At 46.3% G+C, this 18,158-nt stretch overlaps 1 protein-coding gene and 1 long non-coding RNA gene across 3 annotated transcripts; one reads left to right on the top strand and one right to left on the bottom strand.

Moving 5' to 3' along the window:
* Positions 1-7,330: 7,330 nt before the first annotated feature.
* On the top strand, positions 7,331-8,041 carry LOC119298954. The gene is made up of 3 exons (XM_037576265.1): positions 7,331-7,590; positions 7,673-7,810; positions 7,902-8,041. Exons 1-3 carry the CDS (start codon positions 7,406-7,408, stop codon positions 8,020-8,022), a joined length of 444 nt encoding a protein of 147 aa, XP_037432162.1. The 5' UTR covers positions 7,331-7,405; the 3' UTR covers positions 8,023-8,041.
* Positions 8,042-8,057: 16 nt separating this feature from the next.
* LOC119298955 lies at positions 8,058-16,924 on the bottom strand. 2 transcript variants are annotated; one of them, XR_005146041.1, is made up of 6 exons: positions 16,512-16,924; positions 14,399-16,383; positions 13,409-13,544; positions 13,137-13,225; positions 12,523-12,578; positions 8,058-8,280 (listed from the first exon to the last, which is right to left on the bottom strand). It is a non-coding gene; the product is annotated as an uncharacterized LOC119298955 (long non-coding RNA). The 2 variants fall into 2 exon arrangements; XR_005146040.1 differs by having other exon boundaries at positions 16,508-16,923.
* Positions 16,925-18,158: the final 1,234 nt, after the last annotated feature.

Raw genomic sequence — 18,158 nt, 5'->3', positions numbered from 1 at the left:
CATAGTAAGTTGTTTTGGCGGTGGTTCTGCTGATGTGGACACACTCTCTTAGTCATGGATGCCCATCTGATCAAGGCCATCTGCACAGTCAGTTTGCGGATCTTGAAACCATGCCCACCCGCGCCGTTGAGCACCTACTCTGCCCATCTGAGCAACCCCGCACAGCTCTTGCACCAGGCGAGAGAGAAGAAAAGGGCCACCGGCACCGGCACCGCACGGACTTTGGGTGGCCTTAGGTGGCGGAGGGAGGGGTGATGGGGTTGGGTGGCCTCTGGCGGAGGAAGGGTTTCGCACCCGGGGCTGAGGGGTGCCACGAGTCCCGGAGCAACTCTAGCAGACCCCGTATATGTTGCGAACCCGCAAAATTCCAGTGAGTATACGGGCTCGGTCCAATTTTCTATTTAGAATAGAGCTCGTATACTCGCCCGGCCCGAAAATATTTTTATTGCGGCCCACAAACCGCCCCCCTCCCCCGAAGCAGTATATCTACGGGTTCGCGGGGCATATGTGAGTCGAAACCCTATCCCCCCGCCGCCGCCGGTGAGCCCCCTTCCACCTCTAGCGACCATGTGGGCCCGCATGTGGAGCTCCGGCCACAGCTCCGATGGCAGCTCCGACGGGGGCCGCGACCCCGAACGCGAGCGGCGTGTCCGCTCGGACGGCGCAAGGAAGCGCACGGCGAGGAAGTGGACGAACAAGGGCCTCGAGCCACCGCCGAGCCTCCTCCTTCATGAGACGGAGGAGTACGACCGTCGGCACTGCCGTACGCCCTCCTCGGCCGCGGGCTCGTCCTCCGCCGCGAGATCTTCCCACGCCGTGAGCTCTTCCCCTTCTGGCGCGGGGCTTCTCCCCGTGAAGCGGGAGTGGTCAGAGGAGCTAGAGGAGATCGAGGTCGTCGCCGTCAAGCAGGAGCCAGAGGAGATCGAGCGCCGAGGGGTCGTCGGGCCCGAAGATTTCGTGGCCGATTTCGACGCGATCGCCGCCGCCATTGCCAAACGGAGCTTGCGCGAGGAGGCAGAGCGCCGGCGACGACGAGCTCGAAGACCTCATCCTTAAGCAAACGGTCGCGGCCAACCTTGCCACGAAGGACAAGGACGACGAGTGGCGGCGCATCCGCGAGGAGCAGAGGGAGAAGTTCATCGACCTCGTCAGCTCCGGCGAGGACTGAGCTCCTCCACCTGTTGGGGAATGTAGCATGTAATTTCAAAATTTTCCTACGATCACGCAAGATCTATCTAGGAGATGCATAGCAACAAGAGGGGGAGAGTGTGTCCATGTACCCTCGTAGACCGGAAGCGGAAGCATTAACTTAATGCGGTTGATGTAGTCGAACGTCTTCTCGAATCAACCGATCAAGTACCGAACGTACGACAACTCCGAGTTCTGCACACGTTCAGCTCGATGACGTCCCTCGAACTCTTGATCCAGTAGAGGCACGAAGAAGTCGATGAGTTCCGTCAGCACGATGGCGTGATGACGGTGTTGGTGAAGTGATCCACGCAGGGCTTTGCCTGAGCACTATGACAGTATGACCGGAGGAATAAATGGTGGAGGGGGGCACTGCACACGGCTAAACAATTGATGTCCTTTGGGGTGCCCCCCGCCCCCGTATATAAAGGAGGAGGGGAGGAGGCCGGCGACAAGGGGTGCGCCGAGGAGGGGGGAGTCCTACTAGGACTCCACTCCTAGTAGGATTCGCCCCCACCCCCCCCCCTCTTTTTCCTTCTTACGGAGAGGGGGGAGGGGAAAGAGGTGGAGAGGGAGAAGGAAAGGAGGGCGCGCCCCCCATCCCTTGTCCAATTCGGATTGGCTTGGGGGGGGGGCACCTCATGCGGCCTGCCTCCTCCTCTCCACTATGGCCCATTACTAGTAGAAAAAGGGCCATTTGTCCCGGTTCATAAGGCCCATCTGTCCCGGTAGGGGAACCGGGACTAAAGGGTCGTTACTATACTCTAGGACTTTAGTCCCGGTTCTTATACAAACCGGGACAGATGGGCCTCCACGTGGCCGGTGCGGCGAGCCCAGGCACGAGGCCCTTTGGTCCCGGTTGGTGGCACCAACCGGGACCAATAGGCATCCACGCGTCAGCATTTCAGGGACTCGGGTTTTGTTTTTTTTCAAAGGGGGGGGTTATAGGGGGTTTTGTATGGTTAATTAAGGTGTTTCATATATTGTGTTAGGTAGCTAATTAATTAATAGAGAGAAGTGTCCTCTCTTATCTCCGTGCTTGGTCGGCGTACGCTACGTATTATACGTATAGAGAGGACTCGACATGCTAGCTAGTAAGCAAATGAAGGAAACAGAAGATTGTCATGAACATATGCATACAGAGAGAAGTGATATCGACCACCTCTCCTTCTCCAAAAGATTGGTTGAACAACAAGTTCTCGTATATCTATCGGACAATACTGGCTACATATATACAATATAATTATCTCTTACAATATAATGTCCTAATTATATATGAACTCAGGGTCCACATGGTATTCTCCGTCTTTAGCGATCACGTGGTCAAGGAAGAATGCCGCCAATTCCTCTTGAATTCCTCGCATACGATCTCGTGGTAGGAGTTCATCCCGCATCAGAAAGATCTAATTTGAAGAAGGGGGTCAATACATATATATATATATCATATATATATATATATATATATATATATATATATATATATATGAATAAATGAAACTCAACACAAATGATGGTAATAAAATAAAATTGTGAATATTATTGCTTACGCACTTCATATTGTTCGTCAGAGTAGCCCCGCTCACAGGTCGTGTGGCGGCTGGACTCGCAAACGTCGTATCCACAGTAATTATTCCTGGCTTCCTGCCACAACTACTTTACAAGAAATAGAGGTCAATCAAACTGATAAGCAAGCATGCTATAAATGGTATATTGATGAAACTAGCGCTTGAATCACTAGGAGATGTGTGGAGCTTGCTAGTAGTACTTACTTTCGGGTGTCTAAATTGCAGCTTCTTTGGCGGTCCCGAAGCTTTTTTGGTGAATTTTGTCCAAACCCTGCCAGACAAAGAAAACAATTACTTGATATCAGGGAATGAACAAAGTTGCTGATATGGTGTGATAATGATCGATTTAACTTACTTCTCGAGCATTTCAGTCATGTCCGAATACTCCTTAGGATCTTTTCGTCTCGAGTCTAAGACGGTTACTATTCCCTTCTCAAGCTTAATCTCTAGGAGAATATAGTGGAACCTGCACACGCATGCATAACTCATCAATTACATTACTATAACCTGGACTAATAAGGGAAACAGAATATGCACAAGACAGTAACACTCACTTGAAGTTGTAAGGAAAGAGTATTATATCTTTGTTTTCATTTATTACCAACGATCATAGCAAGTTGGCCTCGGTATCTTTGGCATGAAATTTAACCTCATTTGCATCTATGAGATTTGTGTTAATGAACCCAATATCAGCGATTTGTCTTTTCTTCAATTCGGCGATCTTCAATCTGCATATATAATATAGTGAGGATAATTATAAATACATGCAATGAAAGAGCTGACCTATATATAGAGACTTAATGACAGAAATAGTACTACTTACAGACAGTAGCAAGTGACCGTTAATTTATCGAGGGCCATTTGATTGAAAAACTAGAAGAACTCCTCAAATGGAACATGCAACAAATCAATTCCAACGAGGTCATGCTCCTCTTTAACAAACAGCGTCAAAGTATTCGTCCCCCCAGACTCTCTGCAGGTTTTCATGTACCAATCATGGAATCTTCGCATCATCGTTGTTAGAGATGTTTCATCTTTGGCGAGAGGCTTCCCGTACTCGCATCTGTGTTCGTCCACCTCCAAGAAATCATAATGTACATCGTCGGGCAAGTAATCTCCAAGATTGCTATAACCGGGCACCATCCTCGGATCATTAGCGACGATGTCGCTAGACACCTTGAGCGGGGGGCACGATTTGTCCGCTTGTTCACCGAGCTGGGAAATTTGTTTCCTAGCTCGTTGTTCTGCTAACCTTTGATCACGGATACTACTTCCCGACCACTTCGCTTCGAGAAATGACTTTTCAATAATGCGCTCATAGTTTGCTTTCGTCGGAGACTTTGGTGGTTTCCTCAGGGCAGCCAGAGTGCGCTTCGCTTTCACCAGATCTATCTTCTCCTGCGGAGGTGGATGTTTCTTTGCTTTCACCCCTTCAAAGAAGTTCGTCACTTCGGCTCGCACGATATTCGCGTTTTCCTCCACGGTCCTCTCGTATGGTAACTTCGACGGAGTCTTCAGAGAAGGACCATATCTGTATTGCCTCCCACCTTTGGCTGTACTGCTAGACGCTGAAGCAGACGGAGCGGCTGCGGCTGTCTTCTTTCGTGCTTGCTTACGAGGCAGAGGAGAAGAACTACGATGCGCCGGAGCAGCCGGGGAGGCGGCGGGTCTCTTCCGCCCTTGCTGGCGAGGCAGAGAAGGAGGAAGTTGGCTGCTCGGGCGTGCCAGCGCAGGCGGAGAAGGAGGCAGAGTGCCACCACGCGCCGAAGGAGGAGGAGGAGGTGGCGGAGTGCCCTGACTCGCCGGAGGAGGCGGTGGAGGAGGAGGCGGAGTGCCCTGACTCGCCGGAGGAGGAGGAGGAGGCGGAGGCGTCCAGTTCGGAAGGTTGATGAGCTCCTTCCGCCATAGGCATGGAGTCTTCAGACAAGAACCCAACCGAGTCTCCCCGTCACCCGTAGGGTGGTCAAGCGCGAGGTCCTCAAATCCTTCTGTGATTTCATCCACCATCACCCTAGCATATCCTTCTGGAATCGACTGACAGTGAAAAGTTGCGCTAGGTTCAGGAAGTGCAACAGAGCCAACAGCCGCCTTGACTTTGAATTCCATCCACTGCGTCATAAGGTGGCAATGTTGAGACTCCGTGATAGCATCCATGGGGTAGCTAGCAGGAGCAATGAAGACAGGCTCCTAAAGCAGCTCCGTGGAAGCCACGTTGCTTCTCCGCTGAGATGGCGGGGTAGCTTCGGGTGTAGCTTCGGCGGGTCGCGTGTTGCGAACCGCATCTCGTTCCTCTAGCGCTTGTACCCTTGCGTGCAGCGCCTGTAGTTGGGTCAACTCCTTTTTCTTCTTCCTCTCCCGGCGTTTGTAACTGCTTGCGTCGGGAAATCCAGCCTTCCATGAAAGGGAGCCTGGCGTGCCTCGTGTCCATCCGGGGTGCTCAGGATTCCCGAGGGCCTCTGTGAGCTTGTCGTTCTCTCTGTCCGGAATGAAGGTCCCTTGCTGCGCTTTTTTGATATACTCCTGAAGCTTCTCGATGGGTGTGTTCAGCTGCTCGTTGGTCCAAACGCACTTCCCTGTTACAGGGTCCAATTTTCCCCCAACCCCGAAGAACCAAGTTCTGCAACGGTCTGGCCAGCGTCGCTTCTTTGGTTCGATCCCTTTATCAATGAGGTCATTCTCAGCCTTGTCCCACAACGGCCGGGCTTTCAGGTAGCCACCTGACCCCGTGCGATGTTGATGCTTCTTCTTTGCAGCATTCTTCTTGTTTGTCGCTGACATCTTCGCTGCTCTCTCAGACTTCTTTTTGGTGACAAATGCGGGCCACTGATCTTTGATGTTCTCAAATCGGCCGATGAATTCTGGAGTCTTGTCTTGGTCGACAAACGATGATTTCAGCTCATTCTTCCACCTCCTGAATAGCTCAGCCATCTTCCTAAGAGCATAAGCCTTGATCATTGGCTTTTTAACTGGGTTCTCCGGATCTTCCTCTGGCGGGAAGGTGAAATTTTCCTGCAGCGTTGTCCAAAGATCAGCTTTCTGCCTATCGCTGACATAAGACACCTGAGAGTCTATGTCCTTAGGCTTCAACAATTGCTCGATGCTGATTGGGATCATGTCCCTAACTAGAACCTCGCACTGAGCATTAAATTTTTGCTTGGTCCGGAGGGGTTCAATCGGTTGGCCAGCGCGATCAATTTCGATGATCGTGTACCTTTCATCCATGCGCAACTTTCTCTTCGGGCCTCGTCTCGTTAGCGAAGTGTTGCTTGATCCGGAGGGCTAGAAAAGAAGAAAAATAAGAGAGTTAATATGTGTACATACCAAAAACAATTAATGCATCAATTAGCTATATAGTCAGCACATGCTTAATTAATTAATATATATATACCTGGCCGGACTCCGTTCGGTCACCGGAGCCGTCATCACGGTGTCCTTCCCCCTCCATTCGGTCACCGGAGCCGTCATCACGGTGTCCTTCCTCCTCCATTGTTTGATCATCGTCGTAGCCTGCTTCTTCATCCTGTCTTTCCAGACCATCGGTGCATGTGTCGTTGAGAAACGACAAGATGGCATCACTTCCGTGTGCGATTACCTTCCCCAACACCGCTTCTTTTGCTTCGTCTCGGGGGTGCGGATCCATAGTTTCTGCAAACATTTACAACATGGCAATTATTATTCAAACATGACAGATGGATATATTAGTGACAAACGTTGAACTAGCTACCTAAGCACAATAAGGAATCATATTAGTAGCATGGCCTCGCCGCGTCTCTAGGGTTTGGGGTGGCCTCGGCAACGCTTCAAGGGTTTGGGGTGGCCTCGGCAACACTTCAAGGGTTCGGGGTGGCCTCGACGACAATGCTCTTTTAACTTGGTAAATTTGGATGGCCTCAAGAGAGTTTGTCGATTGGGTAGGGGCGTGGCCGGAGGGGGTAGGAGACCGACATTGTTTTTTTCTAGGGTCGACTAGCAGACGAGGAGCGGGCGGTGACGACGACGACGATCTGCGGTCGTGCCCATGGGACAACAGAGGAGGAGCGGAGGGCGGCGGCGGGGATCCGTGCTCGCATTCGTGGAGGAGTAGAGGAGGAGCAGCAAGCGGTTGTGAGGGAAGAGAGAAATTTATAGAATACTAATCCCACTAATTGAGATAGAGATTAGTTAGTTTTCAGAATCCAAATAAATTGTGCTTTTTTTGTACTGTACAGATGCGGGTGCAGGCACGGATGGGCAGAGTTTTCGTCCGCCCTAATGATGTTCTCTTGTTTAATATAATAGTAGTGTGGGTAAATAAAAGAATTGTGAGCATTCATATACATTGGTGAAAAAAATTAAAACATATTTAGAACTCACTAACTTCATCAAATCTGTCAAAAACCCGGTACGTTATTTTCTTCTTATTATTATTACAGCAGCGAGCGGAAAAAGAAAAGAAAGAAAAAAGGGAGCGAGCGGCAGGCCACAGGGAGGAGAGACCGAGCGGCAGTTGGGCCCAGCCCAACCGCGCGTCTGTCATCGCATCGGGTTTAACCTAAGAGGCCGCTTGCGCTGTCTCTCTCTCTCCCTCTCCCCCGTCCCCTCCGCCGCACGCGCTCCTCCGCCGCCGCCGCCGCCGCGCACGCTCCTACACCGCCGCCGGACGGGTCGGATCCATGGCCCCTTCATCGAGCGTCGGATGCCTGGGAGGGGTAGCGGCGGTCACTGTGGCCGCTGGCGGGATCCTCGAACAGGTGGCGAAGGCAATTCTCTACATCATCAACCGCAGGGAGATCGCCTGCCTGGAGTGTGGCAAGTTGAAGCAGCCCGAGAAGATGCGGAGACACTTCGACAAGCATCGGTGGGTTGAATTTTCTTTTCTCAGGACTCGCGATTCGTGGCGCGGTGAACATTTCCTTTCTTGTACTGACGATTCGTGGCAGTGCAAGGGATGCGGACAAGTCAGAGGCCGAGAAGGCCGCACTGAAGGCCGAGTACGATCGCAAGCTCGCCGAACAGCAGCTAAAGATGGAAGATCTCACCTCGTTCCTCGACTACCAGGCACGATGCCAGAGAGACTGGTGCGATGCCCTCCTGTTTCAACCTGTCGAATTGATTCAGTGGTCTGATTTCACTCGTTTTCATGTTATTATTGGTTGGATTTTCTTGCAGGTTTGAGCAGGCCAAGGCCAAGGAAAGGGACCAGAAGAAAGCTCTGGCTCTGGAGGAACACATCAGCAACGCGGAAACAGGGAAGAGACGCTGCAAGGGGAGCAGGGGCCACCCATACTGAGTGTGCCTAGGTAACTATTCCTTTGGACAAGTCAATCAAACAAATAATTGATGTGATTAACATATGCATGTGCCAGCATTCATACTACTGTTTTGCAGCAGCCCCCATTTTACAAGGAACATCAGTCGAAATGTACATCTCAGTTTACACTTCAAAACTCCAGCAGCTCAGTTTTTGGAAAAGAAGTCATGTCCTTCCGGTAGGATAAGATAAATTGTGACTGACATCTTGAGAGATGCGCCTAGTTAGTCATAAAACCTGCATATTTCATTCCAAATAAGATACATGAGATGCACACAATTGCATATTAGTCTACTTTCAAGCTAGAAGGATTTTCAACAAATGCTAATCTCCATACTACTGTTGCCAGCATGTTTGAATTTGGCTTTGCCGATTAAAACATCACTTACACATCATAATGTTTACTAGGCAGTGATTCTCAAGCAGGTGCAAGGACACATATATTATCCTCCTTTACCTCAGAAGTGAACTGTCCCGAATTAATTGACTCAGGTTTGTCTAGATGCGCCGATGTATCCAGACAGATCCAAGTCAACTTAACTAGGGATGGAAGGAGTAGAATTTATTTCTCCTTGGTCTTTTTGCAAGCCATAAAGGCGCCTAAAATTGCTTACCGCTAGGCAGTGGGCCACTCAAAGGTGTGGCTGCCATGTCTTTTGTTGGCATGGAAATTTGTTTATTGTGTCAATACATTTGAACATGCCTAACAACTGATGCTTATTTATCTACACCATAACCATTCTAACTTGTTCAATAATGTTGTGAAACATGCTGCATGCTCATGGCTCAAACTTGTTTCTAAGGAAATGCCTCTTTCTTAAACAGGTTCAACTGAATGTCCTAGCTAGGAAATAATTACTATCGCTTGTCTTTCAAAATGAACGATGTGTCTAGATACATCCATGCAAACTTGTCTTGAATGTCCCAAAATTACCTTTCTACCTTTGCTTTGTTAATAAATTGCTCAACCATGGTAACATAGTATTTTTATATTGTTGTCTAACAATTTGATGCAAAGCATGACATATTCATAGCACAATGTTGTTTATAAGGACAGATGCCTCTTTGCTAAACCGGGGCTATTCACAGCACACTCATGCTTTCCTTTACCTCTCTAATAATTACTACCGCTAGGCAGTGGGCCACTCAATAGTGTGGCTGGCATGTGTTTTGTTGGCCTTTTGATTGTGTCAATATATTTGAATATGCCTAACATATGCTCATATATTTGAATATGCCTAACAATATATTATGGCCTTTTAATAATGTTGTAGCACAAACTCTTCTAGGGACAGATGTCTCTTTGCTAAACTGGTACTGTTGAGATGATAAGATCAGTCATACTCATGCTTTTTTTTAGCTTCCATGAACTGAAGTACAGCTAGCAAGGAATAATAGTGGTGCTTGTCTTTCAGAATGAACAAGAGAAATTAGTTTTGTACCCCAAATAGGGAGAAATCCCAAGCATGTTTATTTATCTATGCGATTGTCTACACCATCGCTTTGCGATATTGCTCAACCATGATATAGTATTTAATAATGTCGTGAAGTTGTTTGATGTGGAGCATGTTTCACATTCATAGCTCGGACTTGTTTCTAGGGACAGATGTTGTTTTGCTAAACTGATGCTTTTGAAACAACAAGATCAACGTACTCATGCTTTTTTTGACCTTTCCTATGAAGTGAATGTCCTGGCTAGGTGTAATAATAGTGCCTGGCTTTTAAAATGAACAACAGCGTACTAATGCTTTTTTGAACCTTCTCTATGAACTGAATGTCAATAATAGTGCTTGGCTTTTAAAATGAACAACATAAATTACTTTGTACCCCAAAAGGGGAGAAACCCCAAGCATGTTTATTTATCTACACTAAGTATTATCTACACCATCACTTTATGAAATTGCTCTACCATGCTAACATAATATTTAATAATAATGTTGTCTACCAATTTCATGTGAAGCATGCTTTAGATGCGTAGCACAAACTTGTTTCAAGGGACTGTTGTCTTTTTGCTATTTATCTACACTACACTATTATCTACCACAAATGCATTGTTCATGGCTTGTACTTGTTTCCAAGGACAGTTCTAGGGACAGATGTCTCTTTGCTAAACTGGTACTGTTGAGATGATAAGATCAGTCATACTCATGCTTTTTTTATCTTTCCATGAACTGAAGTACAGCTAGCAAGGAATAATAGTGGTGCTTGGCTTTCAGAATGAACAAGAGAAATTAGTTTTGTACCCCAAATAGGGAGAAATCCCAAGCATGTTTATTTATCTATGCGATTGTCTACACCATTGCTTTGTGATATTGCTCAACCATGATATAGTATTTAATAACGTCGTGAAGTAGTTGTTTGATGTGGAGCATGTTTCACATTCATAGCTCGGACTTGTTTCTAGGGACAGATGTTGTTTTGCTAAACTGATGCTTTTGAAACAACAAGATCAGCGTACTCATGCTTTTTTTGACCTTTCCTATGAAGTGAATGTCCTGGCTAGGTGTAATAATAGTGCTTGGCTTTTAAAATGAACAACAGCGTACTAATGCTTTTTTTAACCTTCTCTATGAACTGAATGTCCTGGCTAGATGTAATAATAGTGCTTGGCTTTTAAAATGAACATAAATTACTTTGTACCCCAAAAGGGGAGAAACCCCAAGCATGTTTATTTATCTACACTAAGTATTATCTACACCTTAACTTTATGAAATTGCTCTACCATGCTTTTAAAATGGACAGACCCGGTGCATAGAAGCTCCCACACAAGGTGGGGTCTGGGGAGGGATTATAGGAACCTAGTCTTACCCCTGCAAAGTGCAATGCAGAGAGGCTGGTTCGAACCCAGGACCTCTTGGCACAAGTGGGGAGGACTTCACCACTGCGTTGTACCCCAAAAGGGTAGTCAGCATGCTAATATAATATTTAATAATAATGTTGTCTACCAATTTCATGTGAAGCAAGATGCATAGCACAAACTTGTTTCAAGGGACTGTTGTCTTTTTGCTATTTATCTACACTACACTATTATCTACCACAAATGCATTGTTCATAGCTTGTACTTGTTTCCAAGGACATGCCTCTTTCTTAAACTGGTGCAACTGAATGTCCTAGCTAAGAAATAATTACTAGCGCTCGTCTTTCAAAATGAGCGACATGTCTAGATACATCCATGCAAACTTATCTCGAATGTCCCAAAATTACCTTTCTACCTTTGCTTTGTTAATAAATTGCTCAACCATGCTAACGTAGTATTTTTTATATTGTTGTCTACCAATTTGATGCAAAGCATGCTTCATACATATTCATAGCACAAAGTTGTTTATAAGGACAGATGCTTCTTTGCTAAACTGGTGCTATTCACAGCACACTCATGCTTTCTTTTTACTCTCTATATGAACTCAAGTACAACTAGCTAGGCATCTGTTTTGTTGGCTTTTTAACTGTATTAATATATTTGAATATGCCTAACAATTGATGCTCATTTATCTACGCCAGTGCTTTGTTAAGCTGCTTACACATGCCAACTTGTTTAATAATGTTGTAGCACAAACTCGCTTCTAGGGACAGATGTCTCTTTGCTAAACTGGTACTATTGAGATGATAAGATCAGTCATACTGTGATATTGCTAAACCATGATATAGTGTTTAATAATGTCGTGAAGTAATAATGTCGTGAAGTTGTTTGCTGAAGTGATGCTATCAAAACAACAAGATCAGCACAAGAATGCTTTTTTTTAACCTTCTCTATGAAGTGAATGTCCTGGCTAGGTGTAATAATGGTGCTTGGCTTTTAAAATGAACATCAGCGTACTCATGCTTTTTTTTAACCTTTTCTATGAACTGAAATACTGAATGTCCTGGCTAGGTGTAATAATAGTGCTTGGCTTTTAAAATGAACAACATAAATTACTTTTGTACCCCAAAAGGGTAGTCAGCATGCTAATATAATATTTAATAATAATGTTGTCTACCAATTTCATGTGAAGCATGCTTCAGATGCATAGCACAAACTTGTTTTAAGGGACTGTTGTCTTTCTGCTATTTATCTACACTACACTATTATCTATCACAAATGCATTGTTCATGGCTTGTACTTGTATCTAAGGACATGCCTCTTTCTTAAACTGATGCTACTGAAACAAAAAAACCGTGACAGTGTCTGATGTGGAGTGTGGTTAACTTTCAAAAAGAACAACAGAAATCATTTTTATTCCTTAGCTAGTTCTGTCCAACAAGCAACATTAATACCTTCATCGGTAAATGGGTTGATCGGTTAATTGAATAATCATGCTAACTACCTCCACAATGCATTTTGTTAAGATGGGTTTAACAATGATGCAATTAGCGTAACGTGTACTTTATTTTATGCAATAACCTGTTGGATCATTTCATCTTATTTTACCTTGTGCTGCGCATCATCATCCACATGTAGCGCCCAATGTGAGAAGAGAACATAAATGAAGTAGCATAACTTACTTTGTCTTTCTTTCTGGTGCTTGCAGGAAGCAGCTGTAACATGCAGAAGAACGCGTCTGGAGGAAAAGCAAAGATGCTGAATGAGTTGAATAAAAAGTCTTCCTTCATTCAAAACTATCCATAAACTGCATGTTAAACAAATTTTAACCATGTTTGCTACACATTGGACGGTGCCGTGTTCACAGGCCAAACATATGAGAACGTAGACCGAGTGCTGATAAGTCATGGTCCATTTGGGTTGAAATGTTCCTAATTATTAATTGCAGAATGTTGGTGAAAGCTTTAGCGTTAAATTAATTTCATTAGCATTGGGATGTGTATGATTTCGTTACTACCTTGATGCTAAGGAATGTGGTTCAAAAAGTTAAAGTTAGAGTGACCAGCGGTCTACAAAACAAGGTTAAGCACTGTCTCGGGTAAAGCTGCACTCCCCTAAGAGAGGTGTATCTGGACCATTTGTTTGATTGGGTATTTTTGGCTTATTTCTGCAACCCAGCAGCTGGGTTAGTTGACTTGTGCTCACCCTTGTTTGTAGAAATAATTGTCTTTTTCTTGAGAAGAATAACAGCTTGTTAGAAAAGGGAATAGGCAGGAGAGTAACATAAAACGGTTACCTAGAGACCATGGGTCGTAAAACACAAGACACCATATGTTGTGGCACTAGCAAATCCATGTCGCGGAGTTGCAGGTCACCTACATATGCCTGGACATGGAAAGAGAGAGATCATATCATAATCCAAGGTCCTGATGAACACATGTACAGTAAGGAAATTGCAAAACTGTTGCCTCGGTGCGAGAAATCTCCATGGATTTACAGGGAATGTGTGTGTGTGTGTGGAGGGGATAGCAAAGGCAAAAACACAAAGGAAATTGACAAGGCGATTACCAGGAGTGCATGTGTCTAATCAAAGCTCCGTATGGATCAGGATCGACACCTTCACAAGACATCAAATGCAGCAGCAGCATACGGCTTCTTGTCACCAGCAAATCCATTTTGCCGAGGTCATGGGTCGTCGACACGCCTGAAGAAGAAAAATCCAAGATCCTCATGAACATATGCTAAAAAAAGGAAAACTGTTGCTTGTGCGTAGTACACGAAATTAAGATTGGATGTAATCTATCCAGAGAGATAATGAATGGACATTGGAGCTTTGGCTGCTACCCCACGAGAGCACGTGAACAACTCCATTGCGCATCCCCAAAGGATGAGCAACGGAATGGCCACGCCAGATTCCCCCCGCCCCCCCGCCCTCTCTGTTCGAGTTCTTCCTTGTGGCTACTTAATCACATAACCCAAAGAAACGTTTCATACTCCAATGGTTTTCCTATGAGCCAAGGAATCCAACAACATGCCGATAAACATGCATACATGCACAACAAGGAAATTGAAAAAAAGCACGAGTATGATAGCCTGCAGCATGAAAAGACACATAAATTTTGGTAAATTATTATTATTTTTTTGGTTCACTAGAATATAAAAATCAAGATCTTATTACTTGGCAGAAACACAAAAATACTACTCCCTCCGATCCATATTATTTGTCGCTCAAACAGATGTATTTCAATGCTATATATATATACATCCATTTAAACAACAACTAATATGGATCGGAGGGAGCACTGAAAACCAAATCAAAGGCCCTACACTCTCTCACTAGCATGCAAGCATCTGCACTTCCATTAACTAACTAAAACAAATGCTAACTAATTACTCCCTCCTCAAGCATCTCTTCTTTACCATAAGATGCATTCTGTAACCTCAGGCGCTTGGCAAATTTTAACAGAAACAAAAAAGAAATCAGTAAACTGTCTAGTCAGACCAAAACAACATGGAAAAAAGTATATGGTTTAAAATAAAGAAGAGATGATCAATTACCGAGAGTTCATCGGTCACGATCAAGTTGACTATGCATCAGGATCTAGAAACCTTCACAAGCAAGAAATCAAATGCAGCAGCAGACGGCCTGTCTGTCACGAGCAAATCCAGAGCGGTGGGGGTGGCCTACGTGCCTCAACAAACAATTGTATAGAGAGCAACATCATCATCTGAGAACAGGCCAAGGAATCCAAGGTCTTTCCTTACCTCAAGAACAAGCATGAATGAATACTCGTACAGCAAGGAAACAGCAGAAGAAAAAACTATTGCTAGCCTAGTAAGTAGTACTCTCTCCATCCCAAAATAAGTGTCTCATCTTTGTATTAACTTTAGTACAAAGTTACACTAAGCTTGAGACGTTTATTTTCGGACGGAGGGAGTACAAAATATGTCCGTGGATTGGATGGATCTTTCCAGAGAGAGAGAGAGAACGAGTGGACAGCCTCCATTCATTCATTTCGAGTGGACAGCTTTGGCTGCAACACGACTGCTACCAAAATGAAAATGGAGACAGGCCGACCCTACTAGTACACATGTGAACCACTCACTCTATGTGCGCACATCCCCAAAAGATGAGCACATACTTTAAAAACAAATAAACCTCACAAACAAATGGATGGTTTGAAAATGCACCAATCTGATAGAACCACGACTGCAAAACCATTATTAGATACATCAAGTTTGTCAACCTATTATGTGTTTGGTTCACTTGATTAAAAAAGTCATTAAAATCCTAATAGAAGCACACACAAAATTAATAACAAAAAAGTCAAATCAAAGAAACACAATCTTACTTGAATGTTCATAAGCTAAAAAAAGTCGAATCAAATCAAAGAAAAAAGAATCACAACCAAAAGTATGACTCAAATGTTGTTACACTTCAAAAAAAAGTCAAATCGAATCAAAGCAACAAGAATCACAACCAAAAGTATGACTCAAATGTTGTTACACTTCAAAAAAAAGTCAAATCGAATCGAAGCAACAAGAATCACAACCAAAAGTATGACTCAAATGTTGTTACGCTTTAAAAGTCAAATGGAGTACTAGATGTTGAATTTCTATTTAATTTCCCTTTGGGACATAGGCAAAAGGAAACTTCTTTGGGTTTTTTTCTTTTTCTTCATTCCTGAACCAAAAAGATGCAACAAAGAAAGAAACGTTTCATACTACAATGATTTGAGCGAGAGAGGCCCTGAACTCTTACTAGCATGCAAGCATCTATCCTCCATTCACTAACACAAATGCTAGCTAGATTACTCCATCACCGAGCGTCTCTTTAGCGAGTGGAGCTTCCACATCTCTACCACCGACACAATAGAAGCTAAGATGAATAAATTAATATTCTCTTTCAATTTACCTTGGCATCATAGGAGCTAGACTTTAAAACTATCAATTTATGAATTTAACTAAAACGGATGACCATAAACTAATTAAGATTAATCTAGCATAGCATTGAACACTAAGCTGGGTAGCGGCACTAAGTTTTTTAATCTTAGTACATACCCTCATATCACCTTAGCACTGGCGAAGAGTGGACTAACAAACACTAAAGAATGGTAAGTGCTAGGATCAAAAGGCTTAGCGACAGAGCTAGGCTAATAAAATGTACTTTGGATTGTTACATCTCTGTATCAGGACCTATATAAGTGGTACTAAGGGGCGTGGCAAAAAAAAGACGTCATCAAAGAGTGTATTATACACCACCAAAAGTAAAGGAATTGCAAGAAGAGGTTTGAGAAAAAAAATCTTCAAAAATAATAGACTGCATGAATTCTTGGGGAAAATCCCAAAGAGTTTCACATCCTTTTAGGAAAAATTCCCACGGATCCAAACACCCTAAAAACCGTACTCCGGTGAATCTTCTGAACAACGATTCTCTTTTTGCTTTGTCCTCCGGTGATATACAGAAGATTTTAAAAAAAAACTCTCTGTTCGTTTTCCTTATGCAAATCATCTGTAATAATAACATAAAATAGAGATCCAACCTGCAAAGACAGAAGAAACATGGTAAGGATGGATTCGTCAGATGCGACTTGTTTTCCTAGAGGAGGGGATTAGATGAAAGAAGCTCGTGGCGTAGCAGCATCTTGGAGCTAGCAGAGGACTCACCCACCCATCAGAGGAACAGGCGCACACGCTCGCACGCCGGCCGCCGTGAGAGTCTCCGGGAGCGGCCCGGTCGCCACCGTGCTGTTTCCCATCTGGAGTAGTTGTGGATATGGACCGGGTGAGGGGACGCACGTTGCTGCCGTCCGGCCAGCGGGCCTGCGTCTCAACCCGGCGGGCTAGATCCATCTCGCCAGCGGACCACGGTGGCAGGCTGTTGGAAGGAAGAGTGAAGCCATGGATCTGAGGAGAGCGGTTGGAAGGAGGTAGTGGTAGGAGATCTGCAGGAGAGAGAGAGAGAGAGAGAGGCGGCTAGGGTTTCGGATCCAGGCAGCGAGAAGATAGGCGCCCCCCCAGATCTGAGTATCTGACAACCGATTTTGACAAAAGTTAATACGTATGGTGGGGAGGCGCACGCGTTTCTCTTTCTTTTGCAATCCGTGTGGGCACGCACGGATTTTCACGTCATGCATCACCTGACCACCTCTGACTCGACCGAGGCCCAACCGCGCACCAAGCCTGGCGCACCAAGCCACCAAGTTCCATTCACATTTCACGAGGATCAAACAAATGATGCATACTCACGTTCAACACATAAGAGCAACTTCAATGGGACGATCCATTTCATTCGCCCGCGTCCGTTTGGGTCGGCGCAAACAAAAATGGCAGTCCAACACGCCGACTCAAATTTAAATCGGGTCCGCCTGGCGTCCGTGCCGACCCATTTTCGGCCCAAAATTGTGCTTGAAATGCGTCGGCACGGACGTGAAGCGGACGCGCCGCGCGTCTCCTCGCCGTCTGCCGCGTCCCCACCTGGCGGCCACCCAACCGCCACCGGTCGTCTTATTTATGACGACCACCGACAGCGGGCCCACGCGTCAGCCAGTGGAAGCGTCCTTTTTTAACCATGCGTGCGGCGGGGTCGGCCTCATCCACTTCTCCCGTCCACATCTGGCCCCCACCACTCCCTTTACTTCCTCGCCGGCGACCGCAAACCCTAGCGCGCCCATGGGCCTCTTCGGCAGCAACAATGGCAAGGGCAAGGGCAAGGGCACCCCCGGCGCCTCGTCCTCCCGTGCTCCCCTTCCCCCTCCTCCTCCGGCGGCGACGCGTTTCCGCCCTGGTCGCCGGCGCCTGCACATCCTGGTGCACCAAGCGCGGTGGCACTGAGAGTACAGGCAGCCATTGTCGTACCCCGATGTCACGCTGCCGCACCGTTGGCATCTGGATCCGCAACGGATCCCGGCGCCGGCGGTTCCGCGTACCCAGCGGGCACACGACGACGAGGTGCGCAGGCGCCGCGCGCAGCTCACGCCGGAGCAGCGTCAACTGCCAGAGTACGTCGCCGACTCCCCCAACTGGGAGGCGTGGTTCGCCCTCGAACACGAGAAGCAACGACGCTCGGGTGTCGACGTCGTCCCGCCGCCGTTCCCACTGCTGCCCCCGCAGGTAGAGCCAGAGGACATGGAGGCGGAGGCGGAGTACCAAGCCGCCCTCGAGGAGGCCCTGCAGCACGCGCTAGAGGCTAGCTGCTTCGAGGAGGACGCGCACTGGGATGGGCTGGAGCAAGCCCTTGCCCTGTCGGCGGCGGGAGACTCCGTTCACACCCCGCTCTTCGTGCCGCCACCGCCACCGTCGCTGCCCGTCCAGCCCA

This window comes from Triticum dicoccoides, chromosome 5A (assembly GCF_002162155.2).
Source record: "Triticum dicoccoides isolate Atlit2015 ecotype Zavitan chromosome 5A, WEW_v2.0, whole genome shotgun sequence".
Classification (NCBI taxonomy): domain Eukaryota; kingdom Viridiplantae; phylum Streptophyta; class Magnoliopsida; order Poales; family Poaceae; genus Triticum; species Triticum dicoccoides.
Note: the sequence above shows the minus strand (reverse complement) of the source record. Positions and strands in the feature narration are given on the sequence as shown.

What these genes read in the sequence shown, in the direction of transcription:
- LOC119298954 (XM_037576265.1), top strand. Translation starts at nt 7,406, where the DNA reads ATGGCCCCTTCATCGAGCGTCGGATGCCTGGGAGGGGTAGCGGCGGTC. An exon ending in AGACACTTCGACAAGCATCG is followed by an intron (nt 7,591 to 7,672) that starts GTGGGTTGAATT and finishes GATTCGTGGCAG; the next exon opens with TGCAAGGGATGCGGACAAGT. An exon ending in GCACGATGCCAGAGAGACTG is followed by an intron (nt 7,811 to 7,901) that starts GTGCGATGCCCT and finishes ATTTTCTTGCAG; the next exon opens with GTTTGAGCAGGCCAAGGCCA.